General features: G+C 31.3%; 1 protein-coding gene across 1 annotated transcript; it reads left to right on the forward strand.

Annotated features, from left to right (window-relative positions):
* Positions 1 to 587: 587 nt before the first annotated feature.
* Positions 588 to 6,444, forward strand: LOC119605625 (segmentation polarity homeobox protein engrailed). Its single transcript, XM_037958840.1, has 3 exons — positions 588 to 2,092; positions 5,375 to 5,472; positions 5,906 to 6,444. The coding sequence occupies exons 1-3, from the start codon at positions 628 to 630 to the stop codon at positions 6,152 to 6,154; spliced, it is 1,812 nt and encodes a 603-aa protein (XP_037814768.1). The 5' UTR covers positions 588 to 627; the 3' UTR covers positions 6,155 to 6,444.
* The last annotated feature ends 13,777 nt before the right edge of the window (positions 6,445 to 20,221 follow it).

Below are 20,221 nucleotides of genomic sequence, written 5' to 3' on the forward strand. Positions count from 1 at the left end.
TTTTCGAAAAATAAAGAAAATTTCTAAAAAAATTTTGTTGAAAAAAAAACTCTTGTAAATCCGAAATCCAAAAAGTATCTTAAAGATTTAAAAAAACAGACAAAATAAGAATATCTATAAAATACTAGAAAACACTAGCCTACTCTTTTACTCTCAAATAAACCACAAACTTGCTGTACTACACTCTTTGTTAAGGCAAGAAAGAGAGAGCTAAGTGTATGTATGTGTGTGTGTGTGTTGTGTTTTTTTTTTGGGTTTGCTGCTTCACTTGGTAAAGACGTTAAACAACTGTGATTAGTTAATTTACTCGTTGACTTCAACGTGAACGGACGTGTGTGTAAAAGAAACAAGAATTTTTCAAAATTAAAACAAATTAACAAATATAAGAGAAACACCCGTAATATTATAAAAAAAAGAAAATTTCATTTAAAGTTAAAAAAAAAAATATTTTTGAAATTTAACGGAAAAAAAATTGTTCTTAAAAAAAAAAATAAATTTTTAATAAAAAAATAATTTATACAAAAACAATTTTAATGTGTTTATCAAGTGTTTGACAAAAAAGAAATTTTATAATTTTTTTAAAAAAAGTTAAAAAAAAAACTTACATATTGTTGCTAAAACCCACTCATGGCCTTAGAGGATCGTTGTAGCCCCCAAACAGCTCCATCACCACCAGCAGCAGCAGTAGCAGGCATACCTCAAACTCCCTTACAACAAACACATTTTCTTAATTCCTCAGCTGCGGCGGCTCTTTTGGATATGAGTTTAAGTCAAACGGAATCAGCAGTTACTGCCGCTCCCAATATGTTGCCCCATACAGTGGCCTCTCTGTATCAGCAACAGCAATTGCAACACTTACAGCAATTGCATCATTTACAACAGTTACATCAACAGCAATTGGCTGCCGGTGTTTTCCAACATCCCGGCTATGATTTATCATCACAGGCACGTTTAAGTGTTTCACCCGGAGCCCATTCTACCTCCTCTACACCAGCCTCTACCATGACCATTAAGGAAGAAGAAAGTGATTCGATTATGGGTGATAGTTTTAATGGGGATCATGATCATTCCGGTTTACATGGCAGTAATGTTACCGAAGATGAGGATGAGGAAGAGGCTGATATTGATGTTGATGTAGATGAGGATGATAATGATGAGTTACATCGTACACCGCCGCCGGCTCATCAGCAATCGAGTAAACCCACCTTGGCCTTTAGCATTTCGAATATCTTAAGTGATCGCATAGGCCAACAGCAGCAACAGCAACAACAACAACAACAGCTACAAACTAAAGAAGAAGAATTGAGTGGTAAACATAGTGCTTATAGCCAGCATAATTCTAGCATATTTCGTCCTTTCCATGAAAGTAGAGCCGCCACTGCCACTCCCTCCGCCTTTACCCGTGTTGATTTATTAGAATTGAGTAGACAACAACAGGCGGCAGCGGCTGCTGCTACCGCCGCCATGATGTTAGAAAGAGCCAATATATTAAACTGTTTCAATCCGGCGGCTTATCCTCGTATACATGAGGAAATCTTACAAAGTCGTATGCGTAGAACTGGTATTTTAGCGGCTCCCAATATGCCAACACCAGCTCAAACGCCTGTGCATTTGCAGCACACTAAAACCATGGAACCTCTACTTACCTCCCCTGCACTGTCCTCATCCTCCGCCTCTTCACAGTCAGCCTTGGGCTCTTTGTGCAAAACCGTCTCCCAAATAGGACAAACTACACCACCAGCGGCTAGTACACCCTCCTGTTCCTCCTCAGTTGCCAGTTTATCTTCGCCACCACCCTCTTTAAGCAACAATAACAACAACAATACCTCCGTTTCATCAGCTTCCTCCTCAAACTCTTCGTCCTGTGGTGCTTCTTCCTCGAGTTCATCCTTGAATTCCTCACCCACCAGCCGTAAAAATAACAGCCCTCAACCCATACCACCACCGTCGGCTATTAGCCGTGACTCGGGCATGGAAAGTTCTGATGATACAAAATCGGAAACTGGTTCCACCACCAATTCGGAAACGGGCAAAAATGAAATGTGGCCCGCTTGGGTGTTCTGCACGCGTTACAGTGATCGTCCCAGTTCGGGTAAGTTCAAAAAGAAAAAACTAAAGTTTTAAAGTAGAAAACTATAACAACAAATCTTGACAATTAGAAAGACTTTTTAAATGGTTCTACGCTCCCGAAAAAAAGAAAACAATCTTTAACCTTCAAAAATTTCAAAACGTTTTTATAATGAAGGTCGGTCAGGTCATTACAAACATTACATCCATCAAAAAAAATATAGAAAAAAGGTCACCCAAATAGCTAGCGGCAAAATCCTTTAAATCTTATAAAAGATCTTTTCAAAATGACCTGCTGTGAGTTGACATAAACAATTGTCTCAAGTAAGAGACGAGAGTGTGTAATGTTATGCCGGCTTAAGAGCATTTGATGTCACACAAAATGTCATACAGTTAGTCAAAGACAAACATATGTAAGATTTTCAACAACAACAAAAAAACTACTTACATGCCATAAGAACAACAAAAACATTTAGTTTGTACCCAAAAAAAACTCTTTTTTTTATGTTAAAAATCAAGTGTTGATGGAAATCTGGGAGAAAACAGAACAAAAAATTTGGTTTAGTTTAATATAGATAGGAAAGACAGACACGTGCTTGCTTAATGTAAAGGATAGGGGGAGTAAAATAATAGTTTTTTAAATATATTAGTGTTGAAAGAGTTTTTGATTGTGTGTGTTTTTTTGGGGATTTTTAAAAAGTTTTATTTTTATTGAAATTTAATGTGTTTTAATGGTTTTTTAATTGTTAGAAATTGACAGATTTATGTTGGAATTGAGAGAAAGAAAGAAAGATTACATATAACACTTAAAAACAAGGAACTATTTAAATAAGTAACAGCTTTTAAAGAAGAAATCTCTTAAAATTTTTAATAAAAAGCATTTGCTTAATGAGTATAGTTGAAAACATTTCATTCAAGCTTCAGTTTATATAAAAAGCTTTTTTCATTGGAAGTTTTTTAAGAAAACTTTAATGTGATCTTATTATTTTTACTTAAAAAAAATGTTATTATAAAGCTTTCTAAAAACTATTTTTAGGCAAAAGCTTTAATAATTAAAAACAATTAAGATCTTGTAAATATAAGCCTAAAGCTTTCAAAATTTGTGTAAGAGCCTTAAACAGTTTTACTTTTAATAACTAAGACAGTAACTGAATTCATAGTTAAAACTTATTAAAAGCTTTTTCTATACTGATTTTGCTGAAATTCTTAAATAAAGCTTTTTCCTGTTTTTTAAACTTATTTAGCAAAATTTTACTTCCACTTAAAGAAATATATTAAAGTTTTATAAGAAAGCTTTAACAAGCTCTTGTTATTAACTTAAAAAGATTATAAAAAGCTTTTGCAAACATTTTAGTTATTTAAAAAAAACAACTTTTCGAAAACTTTATTTTTTTCCTAAAGCTTCTAAGTTAAAAACAAAAAGCACTGCTCTAGGCTTTTATATTTTGAGGAAAACTTATAAGCTTTATTTTAATTTATAAGACTGTAGCTAAAATTAAAGCTTTCAACAGCTTTTCTTATGTTTAAAAATAAAGCCTTTTCTCTTTTTTATTAATTTATTTAAAATTTATTAAAAGAAATTTCGAAAATGTTCATTTTATTAATTAGATCAACAGCTAAAGTTAAAGCTTTTAATAGATTTTTTGCCAAAGTTTAAAAAAAAGCTTTTATTTTATCAACTTATTTAGCAGCACTTTACTTTCATTTAAAGACATGTTTTAAATTTATTAAAGTTTTATAAGAAAGCTTTAATATGTTGTTGTTATTTAGTATAGAAAAGTTAAGCAGAAGCTTTTAAATTTAAAATTTCAAAAAAACTTACAAATCTTAAACACAAATCAAGCTTTTAAGCTTTTTAGTTAAATTACAACAAAATTGGTCCCGCTAAAGGCTTTTAAACTTTAAAAGAAACTAACGAGGCTTGAAAAGCTTTTTCTGATAATTGATGTTATAACAGAAGTTGAAACTTTTTAACCAAATTTTACGAAAGCCTTAAAATTAAACTTTTTTATTTTCGATTTTTTTCTTAAACAGCCCAAAAAAGCTTTGTAATTTTCTAAGCTTTTAAAAAAGCTTTTTTTATAAAAGTATTTTTGTTAAATTTCAGTTTTAAACTTATGTGTACCCATAAAAGGTTTTTAAATTCCAATGTTTTTGTTTTATAAACTTTTTTTAAAAAAAGCTTTATTTAAGTGTTTACTTATGTTAGTGGAGTTAGCTTTTTGACATCTTTTCTTTATTTACATTTCCAAAGCTTTGTTTTAGAAATTTATTTTTACTAAATTCTGTTGCTTTCCTTAAAGCTTTTATAAAATATAAAAAGCTTTTAAATTTTCAAAGCTTTCAAAATAAAGCTTTTTTATTTTATATTTGTATTTTTACTAAAATTTTATATTTAAAGCTTGTTCATTTAAAAAGCTTTTACTAAACAAAAAAGCTTTTCGATTTTCAAAGCTTTTAAAAAAACTTTTACAATACTGAAAAAACTTTTTGTTAACCAAAGCTTTAAAAAAAGCTTTTTGTTAACCAAGGCTTTAAAAAAGCTTTTTGTTAACCAAAGCTTTTAAAAAAGCTTTTTTATAAGCATATTTTTACTCATTTTTTTGTTTTTAAAGCTTTAACTTATAAAAAGCTTTTTGTTTTGCTAAGCTTAAAAAAAGCTTTTTTCTTTTAATAACTCATTTTATCATAATTTTCATTTTAATTTTTTTTTGTTTTTCAAAAAAAAGCTTTTTAATTATTAAAACTTTCCTTTTGAAATTAAAACATTTTCTATAACAATTAAAGCGTTTTTTTTTTTCTTCTTAGCAATTAACACCTGTTTTCATTAAACGTTTCTTCTAGGAAAACTATTTATAAAAAAAACACTTTTTTCTTGTTCTTCTTTTAGTTTTCTACTATTAATTAACATTAACTATTCAATATAGAGAAAAAACGAACGCTAACAAGTTGTTGTTGTTTTTTTTTTTCTTTCTTAAATATAATATTCATAAGCAAAATGACAGCTGTCATTGTTGGTCTATGATGTCGGCTTTATTATAAGAAGAAAAAAAAAAGTAGAAAATTTTAAAAAAATATTGCTAATTGTTCAAGCGAAAAATTTTACTTGGTTTATTTCTTAATAATATAATCATTTGCTTAGGTTTTTAATATTTCAAAGTGACATTTTATTTTTGTAATATTTCCAACTCATTAAGTATTTTAAACAGGTTTAGTTAATGAATATAATTAAATTAAAAGAATTTTTTAGTTTTTTTTTTCATATAAATATGTTTATTAATTTTTTTTTCTCTATTTCTCATTTTAGGACCTCGTTATAGACGTCCCAAATTGCCTAAAGATAAAACTACCGATGAAAAAAGACCACGTACAGCATTTTCCAGTGAACAATTGGTTAGACTAAAAGTAAGTATTTTTAAATGTTTGGGATAAACAAAACTATTTAAGTTTCTGTCTTTATAACCTTCAAATGTTTTAAAAAAAAATTTTTTTTTTGAAACATAACTAATTGTAAATTTATGATACTAGTAGGTCCTTTACTAGATTTGTCATATTTTCAAAATATTTAGACAAAATTTGTAACACTTGGCAGGGAGTCCTGTCCCTTTTTTTTAAACATTTTGCTAACAATTTTAAAACCACAACTAAACGCCTTAAAGACAATACACATTGAACAATATGTTCTTAAACTATTCATGTTGGACCTTAGAGAGTTTTCTTTAATTGTTTTGTTAATTCGTTATGGTCTTGTCTTTAAACCACCTTAGATAATTGATTATAAAAAAAAACCTTTGGAAACTAATTTTTTCTTTTTCTTTCTCTTTCCTTCTATTTTTAGCGTGAGTTTAATGAAAATCGTTATTTAACCGAAAGAAGACGCCAACAATTGAGTTCAGAATTGGGTTTAAATGAGGCTCAAATCAAAATTTGGTTTCAAAATAAACGCGCCAAAATTAAGAAATCTTCTGGTTCGAAAAATCCTTTGGCTTTGCAATTAATGGCCCAGGGTTTGTATAATCATACCACGGTACCTCTAACCAAAGAGGAAGAAGAATTGGAAATGCGCATGAATGGTCAAATACCTTAAATAGCCAAATATTAAATTCTCTCGAAAAAAAACCCCAACTCTCAAATTAGTGCAATATTTTGTAAAAATTGTAAAAAAAATTTTTTCCGCTAATTAATTTATTTTATTGTAATTAAAACTTTATTATTGTGATATTATTGTAAAAAAAAGAAAAAAAAAATACTTAAAAAAATTTAAAAGTTTCCTAAATATTGTATATAAAAATTATTATAATTAAAAAAAAATCTCTTGTAAATGTTTCTCAATTTCTTAAAATACTTATTTATTAACCCTTTAAGAGCATCTGATAAAACAAGTATTATTTTTCTATATAATTTTTCTTTTTAATTTATTATTTTTTAAAAGCCCTAACTAAACTTTAAATTTGTATAAAATTTCTATTTAAAAAACCACAACAACAACAAAGTATATCTATAGTATTGTATTATAATTATTATTAGTAATAAGTTTATATTAGTTATAATTATTATAAAATTAAAAAAAAAATATTCTCTAAATTTGTATATTTGTGTGTAATTTTCAAGTAAATCTATTTAAATGAATTATAAATATATATATTTTTGTTTTTATTTAATAAGTTTTATTTTTATTAGTTAATAAGTGAAAAAGAAATATTAAAAAGAAAAAACATATAAAATAAAAAATAAAATATTTAAATACCAAATATTAAAAAAAAAAATATATTTAAAAAGCATTTTTGTTAAATTATAATTCCGAAAAAAGGGTCCAAATCAGAGATACAAGCCGATGCAAAATGGTCGGCGGCGGCGGCGCATCCATATTGGATCGGCGGCGGCGGCTTGTTATAGAAAATATCGGCGGCGGCTAAATTGTCGGCTCAATTTAACTTTTTCTTCAGAAATTGACCTTATAAGCGTTTATTGTATTGAAAAATCTCTGTATAATAGGCTGTTAAATAGAAACCTATCTCTATACAAATTTTTTTATGCAAAAAATGGAGATTATTGTAGTAGTTATCACTATTTTAATATTAGCACAATATTGTGTGGCAACACTTTTCAATTAGCCATAAGAATTTAAAAAAGTGGCAACGCCGTTCAATTTGGTGAAATTATATTCTGAAATACATGTGCGATTTCAATCTTTATCAGCGGCTACGTTTAAGCCGGCTTAGCTTTTGAGCCGAAAGAAGTCGGCGGCGGCGCGGTTTGCAAAAAATTACCGGCGGCCAGCCGCCACCGATTTGAGCCGTCTCGGCTTGTATCTCTGGTCCAAATCCCGACGAAAATTCAAGCCTAATTTTCCCATTAGTGCCAGTTTTTGCGAAATGTTTGAATTTTATTTGAGATTCAAGTTGTCGCTTAGTGCTTGTCCATATAGAAAATCATTTGTCGCTTAAATTTGAAGTTAGCGGTATGAAAAAAGTAAAACTAATTACCATTCTGTCACGGCCTGTGTTAGAATTATGAAAAAAAATGATCTAAATCTAGGCAAAAGTTCAGTGCTTAATTTTCCCATTAAAGCTAGTTTATGCGACATGTTTGGATTCTTACCGAGGTTCCAGTTGTCGCGCAACTTAATGCTTAATTGAAGAAAGCGAAAAAAATTAACATCCTGATTTTCATCCTCTACTATAAACACCAAAAGTTGAGCGACAAAAGTTGGTCTGTGTGAAGCGACACCTAGCAGTGTCGTGCAAATTAATCTATAAATATTTTTTTTGCAAGAAGAAAAAATTATCAGTTTCCGAAGTTTCGCTCTTCTATAAACTAAAAACAGTTGAGCGACAAAGGTTGGTCTATGTGAAGCGGCAATTATCAGTGCAGTTCCTTAAAAAGTGTGGAACAGTTTATGAAGTTTTGCATTTTAATAAAAAAAAGGGACCATAAGAAAAAAAAAAGAAGAAATTTCGTTTTGTGTGTTTTCTACTCTGAGATCTTATATACCTAAATAACAGCTCTGAAGGATAATGGAACGTCGGACTTAAAAGTTTCACAAATACATACATATTTTAATATTCACCTATAAAACCTTAATTCACAATTAGCAGCAGTATGAACTGCTATGATAGGAACCTGGAACCAAAACAAGGTCCTGATGCTTATTGGCTTTTCTAATCTAATCTAATGTATCCTCCAGTTCCACATAGACCTGATTTTTCTTAATGTATGCACAGCTTATAGGTGGGGACATCTTCATCCCTGCATTAAGTTAACATTTCGGCATTCATTTAGGCAACGATCGAAAGAAGGTATTCCACCAAAAAAACGGAATCGGAAATCTAAATGTCAATATAACTTGAAAAGCGACAGCTTGCTATTGATCATTTCCTCTTGAAAGTAGGATCAATGAGAACCAATTTAAGACATTGTCGCCCATTTGGTAGCTCATGCATTATTCATCATCTATTAAACTAAAAACACGATTTTGTTATTAAAGTTGATCTAAATGGCGTTTTATGCGGCACAAATTTGAAAAATTTCTGAAGACAACATCGATGAAAGTGTCGTCAATATATAAACTAAAGATTAGTTTATCTAGCCCGTATTGGGACTGTGGTGCCCTCTTTTACATGGAAAATTTTGTTGTGAAAAACCATATTATATAGGGCTCTACGAAGGTATTATCGTCTGATGTTTAAAAACTCCATAGTAACTTTGTGTCACTCCATAGTAACTTTGTGGCTCTCTCCACCGTATTATTAGTCAAGGTGGAAGTATGGGCTTCTCTTTGTCATGTTTTTAATTCAGTTCGAGTTGGGTTAAACGGTTTTGCATTCATCGGAATTACTTCTTTATTGGTTCCCGAGTAGCCTAGTACCTGTATAAGGGAAAATGTACGCTTGGTTGAGTATTCGATTAAGGTTCTCTTACAATCTAATACACTTTTTGATGTGTATCGACCTAATTAGATAGATGGTAGTAGATTCCGGTTTCTGGGTTTTCAAAGTAGATTCCCAGGACCTAGTTTGATATTTGTTATAATGATTCGCTTGATTATGATATTCTATCTGGGCTAAGTGTCTAGAAATTCCCGACAAAATCTGTTTTCAATGTTTGCGTTAGCCCTTCCATTTGCTTAGTACACATTAATGACGTGTTCTATTGATTTCGAGTAAAAAATCTACTTTCCTGTATATAATCTTAAGAATTTTACAATTCTTATAAATTTTGTAAAAAAAATACTAACTAAACTTAAAGATTATTTATAAAATTTCTAAAGAAATATAAATAGAAAAATTATGCTTTAAAATGACCCATCATTCCTGGGAAAGTAATCACACTTTAAGCGAATAAGTACCAAAAGTAGTTAAATTTAAATAAGTAAGTTCTCAATAACTACAATGACTACGAAACGAAATCTTTACACAAATATAATGACATCTACTTAATGTCAAATAAGACAGCAGCAACAACAACAGCAAAATGCTCCAAAAAAAAAAATTCAATATCAAAAAGCATTTCCACTATTGCTCATATGTAGACCCCATTCTAGAAATAATGATTTAACACATTTAACAAACAAAATGAGTTAAGAAAAATATGGACCTAAACAAACAATAAAGAAACGTTTTACAATAAAACTGACCTCAAGTAGTTAAAAGAAGGTATTTTTTTTATGTAAAAGAGAGAAAAAGGGTTTAAAAACACTTTTATTTACTACAAGTATTTAATCATTACGAGAAACAACAAAACAAATAAAACTTAAAAAAAACAAGTAAGAAATTATAGTCGGGCGAGCCGACCATATGATACCCTACACCTGTTACAAAAATAAAATGTGATTTAGTTTTCATAATAAAGCATTTAAGTTGAATTGTACCTTGTCTTAGATATGCATACTTAAGCCGTTTATTGTTGAATAAAATTGTGGACATTTAAGTGAAATTTTGATGGGGGCTTTTCATAGGGGCTAGGGTCATATGAGAACCTATTATTATGGAATTCGTGAGGGTCATCAAGTCTTGTATACAATTTGGTTTTTGCAGCTTTTTGTTGAGATACGAGTATATTAAACATAATTAAGAATTTAAAAGCCCTATTCGGCGGGTTCAGTTGTATGGGGGCTAGGTGAAATAATGGACCGATGTTAACCATTTTCAATAAGCTTTGTCTCCGGTACCATAGAAGATCATGTGCCAAATTTCATTGAATTATCATCAAAATTGCGACCTGTAGTTTGATTACAAGGTTTACAAGCCCTATTCCGGGGTTCAGTTGTATGGGGGCTAGGTGAAATAATAGACCGATGTTAACCATTTTCAATAGGCTTTATCTCCGGTACTATAGAAGATCAAGTGTCACATTTCATTGAATTATCATCAAAATTGCGACCTGTAGTTTGATTACAAGGTTTACAAGCCCTATTCCGGGGTTCAGTTGTATGGGGGCTAGGTGAAATAATATAACCGATGTTAACCATTTTCAATAGGCTTTGTCTCCGGTACCATAGAAGATCATGTGTCAAATTTCATTGAATTATCATCAAAATTGCGTCCTGTAGTTTGATTACAAGGTTTATAAGCCCTAGTCCGGGGTTTAGTTGTATGGGGGCTAGGTGAAATAATGGACCGATCTTAACCATTTTCAACAGGCTTTGTCTCCGGTACCATAAAAGATCATGTGTCAAATTTCATTGAATTATCATCAAAATTGTGACCTGTAGTTTGATTACAAGGTTTACAAGCCCTATTCCGGGGTTCAGTTGTATGGGGGCTAGGTGAAATAATGGACCGATGTTAACCTTTTTCAATAGGCTTTGTCTCCGGTACCATAGAAGATCATGTGTCAAATTTCATTGAATTATCATCAAAATTGCGACCTGTAGTTTGATTACAAGGCTTATAAGCCCTAGTCCGGGGTTCAGTTGTATGGGGGCTAGGTGAAATAATAGACCGATGTTAACCATTTTCAATAGGCTTTGTCTCCGGTACCATAAAAGATCATGTGCCAAATTTCATTGAATTATCTTCAATATTGCGACCTGTAGTTTGATTACAAGGTTTACAAGCCCTATTCCGGGGTTCAGTTGTATGAGGGCTAGGTGAAATAATAGACTGATGTTAACCATTTTCAATAGGCCTTGTCTCCGGTACCATAGAAGATCATGTGTCAAATTTCATTGAATTATCATCAAAATTGCGACTTGTAGTTTGATTACAAGGTTTTAAGCCCTAGTCCGGGGTTTAGTTGTATGGGGGCTAGGTGAAATAATGGACCGATCTTAACCATTTTCAATAGGCTTCGTCGCTGGGACAATAGAAGATCATGTGCCAAATTTCATTGAATTATCATCAATATTGCGACCTGTAGTTTGATTACAAGGTTTAAATGGACGGACAGATGGACGGACGGACAGACGGATGGACATAGCTAAATCGACTCAGAAAATGATTCTAAGCCGATTGGTATACTTAAGGCATAGGACCAATATTATTGTGCGTTACAAACATCAGCACAAACCCAATATACCCTCCCCACTAAAGTGGTGTAGGGTATAAAAAATAGAAAACAATTTCGTTAAGGAAACAAAAACAAATTCTTCTGGCCAAAAAGAAAAGAAAATATAAAAGAAGTGCTAAGTGATGGCGCTAAGCTTTACAAATAGTTGTAAACTAAAACCCATTTAAATTTATTTACAAATGTATTTATACATTGTTTGTTTGTTTGTTTGTTAGCTTGTTATAAACGTAAATAATATTTGTTGAATGTAGTTACATACCTACATACAAACATGTAGCAAGTAGATACAAATGTACTCGTTAAATGTTACATGATGAAGGCGCCTCATATGCAAATATGGTCATATTTACTCATACAACATCATCTGCACACAACAACAGCAACAACAATAGCAATAGCAACAATATCAACAACTATTGTTAACATTCATTGTAACAGTTTTAAATTGTTTAACTGAGAAATAATAAGAAAAACTACAAAAAAGAAAGAGAAAATTTTAAAGACTTTAAAAAAGAGTAAACAACATTTTACCAAGTACATAAGCCGACTTTTATTTAAACGACAAATATTAGTAGAACTTCATCATATTCCTCATCTTTTCTAACTTTATAAAAATGGACCATTCAAATTATGTATTGAAATCCAGCAACCTTTAGTTTCTGTTCCTCCAAATTAAGTCTTGTGACATTCATCTTCTATTTCTCCACCATCTTTCGGCTCGCTTGGCAACTGTTAGCACAGTGCTAAGAGTTCTTCTCAATCAGGTGTTAATTATTTAGTTTATTTTATTTTTATATTCATCCTCTTTATTTTTTTCTCTGTTATTTATATCTTTAGCTATCGATTTTTTCATTGAGTCGAGTTTAAATAAAGATTTATGCTTTGAAAAGTTGTTTAAACATGCAGACTTATTTAGCGGTGTATATTTCAGATTTTTGTACATATTTACAAATCATGTCTATTTTTAATTGAATTAAAGCTAAAAAATATATGTAGAAAAGTAGCACTACCTCGACACATGACTTTATTTACAGTGATAATATTGAAGATTTAACAAAGTCTTAAGTTTTTAATATAATTCAATGATTCAATATTAGTAGTCGTTCGAAAGTGAATGTCGAAGATGTATTTTTGCTAAAACATCGGACATGTACTAGGACTGCACTAAAAGTGAATTAGAAGTGAACTAGAACTGAACTAGAACTGAACTAGAAATGAACTAGAACTGAACTAGAACTGAACTAGAACTAGAACTGAGCTAGAACAGAACTAGAACTGAACTAGAACTGAACTAGAACTGAACTAGAACTGAACTAGAACTGAACTAGAACTGAACTAGAACTGAACTAGAACTGAACTAGAACTGAACTAGAACTGAACTAGAAATGAACTAGAACTGAACTAGAACTGAACTAGAACTGAACTAGAACTGAACTAGAACTGAACTAGAACTGAACTAGAACTGAACTAGAACTGAACTAGAACTGAACTAGAACTGAACTAGAAATTAACTAGAACTGAACTAGAACTGAACTAGAACTGAACTAGAACTGAACTAGAACTGAACTAGAACTGAACTAGAACTGAACTAGAACTGAACTAGAACTGAACTAGAACTGAACTAGAACTGAACTAGACTGAACTAGAACTGAACTAGAACTGAACTAGAACTGAACTAGAACTGAACTAGAACTGAACTAGAACTGAACTAGAACTGAACTAGAACTGAACTAGAACTGAACTAGAACTGAACTAGAACTGAACTAGAACTGAACTAGAACTGAACTAGAACTGAACTAGAACTGAACAAGAACTGAACTAGAACTGAACTAGAACTGAACAAAACTGAACTAGAACTGAACTAGAACTGAACTAGAACTGAACTAGAACTGAACTAGAACTGAACTAGAACTGAACTAGAACTGAACTAGAACTGAACTAGAACTGAACTAGAACTGAACTAGAACTGAACTAGAACTGAACTAGAACTGAACTAGAACTGAACTAGAACTGAACTAGAACTGAACTAGAACTGAACTAGAACTGAACTAGAACTGAACTAGAACTGAACTAGAACTGAACTAGAACTGAACTAGAACTGAACTAGAACTGAACTAGAACTGAACTAGAACTGAACTAGAACTGAACTAGAACTGAACTAGAACTGAACTAGAACTGAACTAGAACTGAACTAGAACTGAACTAGAACTGAACTAGAACTGAACTAGAACTGAACTAGAACTGAACTAGAACTGAACTAGAACTGAACTAGAACTAGAACTGAACTAGAAACTGAACTAGAACTGAACTAGAACTGAACTAGAACTGAACTAGAACTGAACTAGAACTGAACTAGAACTGAACTGAACTAGAACTGAACTAGAACTGAACTAGAACTGAACTAGAACTGAACTAGAACTGAACTAGAACTGAACTAGAACTGAACTAGAACTAGAACTGAACTAGAACTGAACTAGAACTGAACTAGAACTGAACTAGAACTGAACTAGAACTGAACTAGAACTGAACTAGAACTGAACTAGAACTGAACTAGAACTGAACTAGAACTGAACTAGAACTGAACTAGAACTGAACTAGAACTGAACTAGAACTGAACTAGAACTGAACTAGAACTAGAACTGAACTAGAATTGAACTAGAACTGAACTAGAACTGAACTAGAACTGAACTAGAACTGAACTAGAACTGAACTAGAACTGAACTAGAACTGAACTAGAACTGAACTAGAACTGAACTAGAACTGAACTAGAACTGAACTAGAACTGAAACTAGAACTGAACTAGAACTGAACTAGAACTGAACTAGAACTGAACTAGAACTGAACTAGAACTGAACTAGAACTGAACTAGAACTGAACTAGAACTGAACTAGAACTGAACTAGAACTGAACTAGAACTGAAGTAGAACAGAACTAGAAGTGAACTAGAACTGAACTAGAATTAAACTAGAACTGAACTAGAACTTAACTAGAACTTAACTGGAATTGAACTAGAACTGAACTAGAACTGAACTAGAACTGAACAAGAACTGAACTAGAACTGAACTAGAACTGAACTAGAACTGAACTAGAACTGAACTAGAACTGAATTAGAACTGAACTAGAACTGAACTAGAACTGAACTAGAACTGAACTGAACTACTACTGAACTAGAACTGAACTAGAACTGAAAAGAACTGAACTAGAACTGAACAAGAACTGAACTAGAACTGAACTAGAACTGAACTAGAACTGAACTAGAACTGAACTAGAACTGAACTAGAACTGAACTAGAACTGAACTAGAACTGAACTAGAACTGAACTAGAACTGAACTAGAACTGAACTAGAACTGAACTAGAACTGAACTAGAACTGAACTAGAACTGAACTAGAACTGAACTATAATTGAACTTGAACTGAACTAGAACTGAACTAGAACTGAACTAAACTGAACTAGAACTGAACAAGAACTGAACTAGAACTAAACTAGAACTGAACTAAACTGAACTAGAACTGAACTAGAACTAAACTAGAACTGAACTACAATTGAACTAGAACTAAACTAGAACTGAACTAGAAAAAATTGAACTTCTCCAAAAATTCGATTTTTTACTAATAATTTAGAATTTTCTAGAAATATTTAATATTTTTGGTAAAATTCGTTGGAAAAACCAAATTCTCTAAAATCATAGAATAATGTTGGAAATCAGTTTAAAAAATAAATGTAGATTTTGATAGGGAATAAAATGATGAAAATTCATCCAAAATATTGCCGACAAGATCCTGTTTTCGTTAAAAAATAAAATATTTGTATTTATTAACAAATGTAAAATATATTTTCTCTTCCTGGAAGACTTCAATTACTCACCCAACAAACCTCTGTTAAAAATCCCAAACCAAATTATCAAATATTCTCAAAGACACATTTTTTCAACAATACTCTTTGAAAACTGATTAAAAACATAATTACATTATTTAATATTAATTTAAATATTTTAAATTTATTACTTTTTTTATATTAAATAACTCGATAAAGCACCTTGCAACGCGGTAGGTCTCTCGGCTTCATTACAATTTAATAACATGTAAAAGATCAATAAAAAATCAACCAAAAAGGAAAAATAAAGTATAAATATGTAATAATCAAAAATTTTATTGATTTTGTTGTGGACGTGTTTAGATTATGGATTAGTGTCTATTTCAAATTTTAAAGTATTTTTAAGTAGCAGAATAGAAAACATAAAACAAAAGACACACAAAGAAAAAAAGTCATTAAATTGACGCCACTTACCTTAAAAATAACAAAAAAACAGAAGCCACACAAAAAATCTACAAAAACCAAAAACAAAAAATATTAATTAAAACGTTTTAAAATGGATATTAAAAAAACAAAAAAACAATATTCCCAGCTTGAGAAAAATTAAATAATTGTTGATTGATTAAATAAAAATCCATAAAAACTATAAAACCTACAAATTTAACAAAAATTTATCAACATTTTTAACATATTTTCGTAATATTATGAATAAATTTTAATTTAAATAACTTCTGCTTCATGTTTGTGAAAAATAGAAATTTTAGAAATTTATAATTTTTCATTTTTCTCTGCTTTGTTTTCCTACAATTTCTTCTTTTAATTTAACATATTGCTAATTTGTCGTTTGACATAAAATCATTTACGAGTCAATAAAAATATCTTTGAATGAGTGAAAAAAAAAAATGATGTACTATAACTACGAGAAAAAATTATTAATGAGCCCCATCAACTGTGGCATCAAGTATGAAAACATTTTACCACCCATGCTAACAATACGTACTAAATTCTGATGGTGGTGGTAGTGGTTCATTTATCCTCGGTACTCGTATTTATTTTTGTGGCATCATAAAAATTTTAAAAATACTTTGACTACTAAAATAAAACACTTCCATTATTAAATTGAAAATATGTAAATGACAATTCAACGAATAAAATGATCCCTACTAATTTCAACTTCAGCTATAGTTCAGTTATAATTCCTATATATTTCAAAAAGTCCCAACTTATTTCCAGTTCTAGTTCTGTTCTAGTTCAGTTCTAGTTCAGTTCTAGTTCAGTTCTAGTTCAGTTCTAGTTCAGTTCTAGTTCAGTTCTAGTTCAGTTCTAGTTCAGTTCTAGTTCAGTTCTAGTTCAGTTCTAGTTCAGTTCTAGTTCAGTTCTAGTTCAGTTCTAGTTCAGTTCTAGTTCAGTTCTAGTTAGTTCTAGTTCAGTTCTAGTTCAGTTCTAGTTCAGTTCTAGTTCAGTTCTAGTTCAGTTCTGTTCAGTTCTAGTTCAGTTCTAGTTAGTTCTAGTTCTGTTCTAGTTCTGTTCTAGTTCTGTTCTAGTTCTGTTCTAGTTCTGTTCTAGTTCTGTTCTAGTTCTGTCTAGTCAGTTCTAGTTCTGTTCTAGTTCTGTTCTAGTTCTGTTCTAGTTCTGTTCTAGTTCTGTTCTAGTCTGTTCTAGTTCTGTTCTAGTTCTGTTCTAGTTCTGTTCTAGTGTCTAGTTCTGTTATAGTTCTGTTCTAGTTCTGTTCTAGTTCTGTTCTAGTTATGTTCTAGTTCTGTTCTAGTTCTGTTCTAGTTCTGTTCTATGTATGTTCTGTTCTAGTTCTGTTCTAGTTCTGTTCTAGTTTGTTCTAGTTCTGTTCTAGTCTGTTCTAGTTCTGTTCTAGTTCTGTTCTAGTTCTGTTCTAGTTCTGTTCTAGTTCTGTTCTAGTTTGTTCTAGTTCTGTTCTAGTTCTGTTCTAGTTCTGTTCTAGTTCTGTTCTAGTTCTGTTCTAGTTCTGTTCTAGTTCTGTTCTAGTTCTGTTCTAGTTCTGTTCTAGTTCTGTTCTAGTTCTGTAGTTCTGTTCTAGTTCTGTTCTAGTTCTGTTCTAGTTCTGTTCTAGTTCTGTTCTAGTTCTGTTCTAGTTCTGTTCTAGTTCTGTTCTAGTTCTGTTCTAGTTCTGTTCTAGTTCTGTTCTAGTTCTGTTCTAGTTCTGTTCTAGTTCTGTTCTAGTTCTGTTCTAGTTCTGTTCTAGTTGTTCTAGTTCTGTTCTAGTTCTGTTCTAGTTCTGTTCTAGTTCTGTTCTATCGTTCTAGTTCTGTCTAGTTCTGTTCTAGTTCTGTTCTAGTTCTGTTCTAGTTCTGTTCTAGTTCTGTTCTAGTTCTGTTCTAGTTCTGTTCTAGTTCTGTTCTAGTTCTGTTCTAGTTCTGTTCTAGTTCTGTTCTAGTTCTGTTCTAGTTTGTTCTAGTTTGTTCTAGTTCTGTTCTAGTTCTGTTCTAGTTCTGTTCTAGTTCTGTTCTAGTTCTGTTCTAGTTCAGTTCTAGTTCTGTTCTAGTTCTTTCTAGTTCTGTTCTACTAGTTCTAGTTCGTTCTAGTTCTGTTCTAGTTCTGTTCTAGTTCTGTTCTAGTTCTGTTCTAGTTGTTCTAGTTCTGTTCTAGTTCTGTTCTAGTTCTGTTCTAGTTCTGTTCTAGTTTGTTCTAGTTCTGTTCTAGTTCTGTTAGTCTGTTCTAGTTCTGTTCTAGTTCTGTTCTAGTTCTGTTCTAGTTCTGTTCTAGTTCTGTTCTAGTTCTGTTCTAGTTCTGTTCTAGTTAGTTCTAGTTCTAGTTCTGTTCTAGTTCTGTTCTAGTTCTGTTCTAGTTCTGTTCTAGTTCTGTTCTAGTTCTGTTCTAGTTCTGTTCTAGTCTGTTCTAGTTCTGTTCCAGTTCAGTTCTAGTTCTGTTCTAGTTCTGTTCTAGTTCAGTTCTAGTTCAGTTCTAGTTCTGTTCTTGTTATAGTTCTAGTTCTGTTCTAGTTCTGTTCTAGTTCTGTTCTAGTTCTGTTCTAGTTCTGTTCTAGTTCTGTTCTAGTTCTGTTCTAGTTCTGTTCTAGTTCTGTTCTAGTTCTGTTCTAGCTCTGTTCTAGTTCTGTTCTAGTTCTGTTCTAGTTCAGTTCTAGTTCTGTTCTAGTTCTGTTCTAGTTCTGTTCTAGTTCTGTTCTAGTTCTGTTCTAGTTCTGTTTAGTTCTGTTCTAGTTCTGTTCTAGTTCTTCTAGTTCTCTTCTAGTTCTCTTCTAGTTCTGTTCTAGTTCTGTTCTAGTTCTGTTCTAGTTCTGTTCTAGTTCTGTTCTGTTCTAGTTCTGTTCTAGTTCTGTTCTAGTTCTGTTCTAGTTCTGTTCTAGTTCTGTTCTAGTTCTGTTCTAGTTCTATGTTCTAGTTCGTTCTAGTTCTGTTCTGTTTCTAGTTACTGGGTCTAGTTCTGTTCTAGTTTCTGTTCTAGTTCTGTTCTAGTTCTGTTCTAGCTCTGTTCTAGTTTCTGTTTCTAGTTCTGTTCTAGTTCTGTTCTAGTTCTGTTATAGTTCTGTTCTAGTTCTGTTCTAGTTCTGTTCTAGTTCTGTTTTAGTTCTATTCTAGTTCTGTTCTAGTTCTGTCTCGTTCTGTTTGTTCTAGTTCTGTTCTAGTTCTGTTTCTAGTTCTGTTCTAGTTCTGTTCTAGTTCTGTTCTAGTTCTGTTTTAGTTCTGTTCTAGTTCTGTTCTAGTTCTGTTCTAATTCTGTTCTAGTTCTGTTCTAGTTCTATTCTAGTTCTGTTCTAGTTCTGTTCTACTTCTGTTCTAGTTCTGTTTTGGTTCTGTTCAGTTTCAGTCAGTTCCTTCTTCACTTTAATACAAACTATTTAAACTAATCTTATTACCGAATGTAGGGTATAAATATTTAAAATATTTTTATCTAAGTACAATTTCAGCCATAAGTTTTATAACACCATTAAATTTTTTTCCATACACATGTTTTATTAGATGCTTCTGCTAAAACAAGAAACTGCCAATAATGCTGCTGTTTGACGATTGCAATGCTGCTTCTGATGATGATCATGATGACGACGAAGATGTTGTTGGAGTTTTCTTATTCTCTACAAATTTAGTTGGTTAATATAAAAAATACACACAAAAATTATTTATAAGCTGTATATTAAAAATGGCATTTCGGTGTTGTAAAAAACCTCAATAACAAAAACAACAAAACACTTAAGTAGATTTATTATTACACATGTCTTTTAAGTACTATTGTTGTATTTTGTTTCTTCAGAAGACTCTACGAATTGCTAGAGTTGTCTACTGTTTGTAGCGAGGGAAACGGCAGAGGTGTTGGTGGTGTAAGAACATCATATTGCACCATGCCACATAAATCACTTTAAACAACACAAATCTTTTTCTTGCTTAATATTGTTTTTTTTTCATCCTTAATATATTATGTAGTGATTTTTTTTTAAATGTTTGTTGTTTTCTTCTTTTTGGATTCCTGATTCATATTTCCAATGTCAAATTATAAATAGTTGCACATATAAAGACGCTGCAACAGAAAGCATTAACTCATTTGTACAACATAGTTTTAACAGAATTTGAAATTAAAACGATTTCGTTGATGTTTCTTACTTTAAGAAGAAAATTTGTGGCAGAAGTTTTTTAATATCTTCAATTTTATTTTAATTATACTGATTTTTTTCTCACTTTATATATTTTTTTTAAGTTTTTATTTATTTTAAGTTTATTTTTAATTGCTGGCGACAACAGAAAATAATCATCATCGGCAGCAGCAACAACAGCATCCATATTCACATCAACATCATCACACTTGAAAACGTTTTAAAATGCAATGAGCTGTGGCACTGGTAC

The sequence above is a fragment of the Lucilia sericata genome, unplaced genomic scaffold, assembly GCF_015586225.1.
Source record: "Lucilia sericata isolate MDLA Ls3-8-SP2 unplaced genomic scaffold, ASM1558622v1 Contig000504F_arrow, whole genome shotgun sequence".
NCBI lineage: Eukaryota > Metazoa > Arthropoda > Insecta > Diptera > Calliphoridae > Lucilia > Lucilia sericata.

Coding starts and splice junctions, on each gene's coding strand:
- LOC119605625 (XM_037958840.1), top strand. CDS start 628: ATGGCCTTAGAGGATCGTTGTAGCCCCCAAACAGCTCCATCACCACCA. Junction 2,093..5,374: donor CAGTGATCGTCCCAGTTCGG/GTAAGTTCAAAA, acceptor TTCTCATTTTAG/GACCTCGTTATAGACGTCCC. Junction 5,473..5,905: donor AACAATTGGTTAGACTAAAA/GTAAGTATTTTT, acceptor TTCTATTTTTAG/CGTGAGTTTAATGAAAATCG.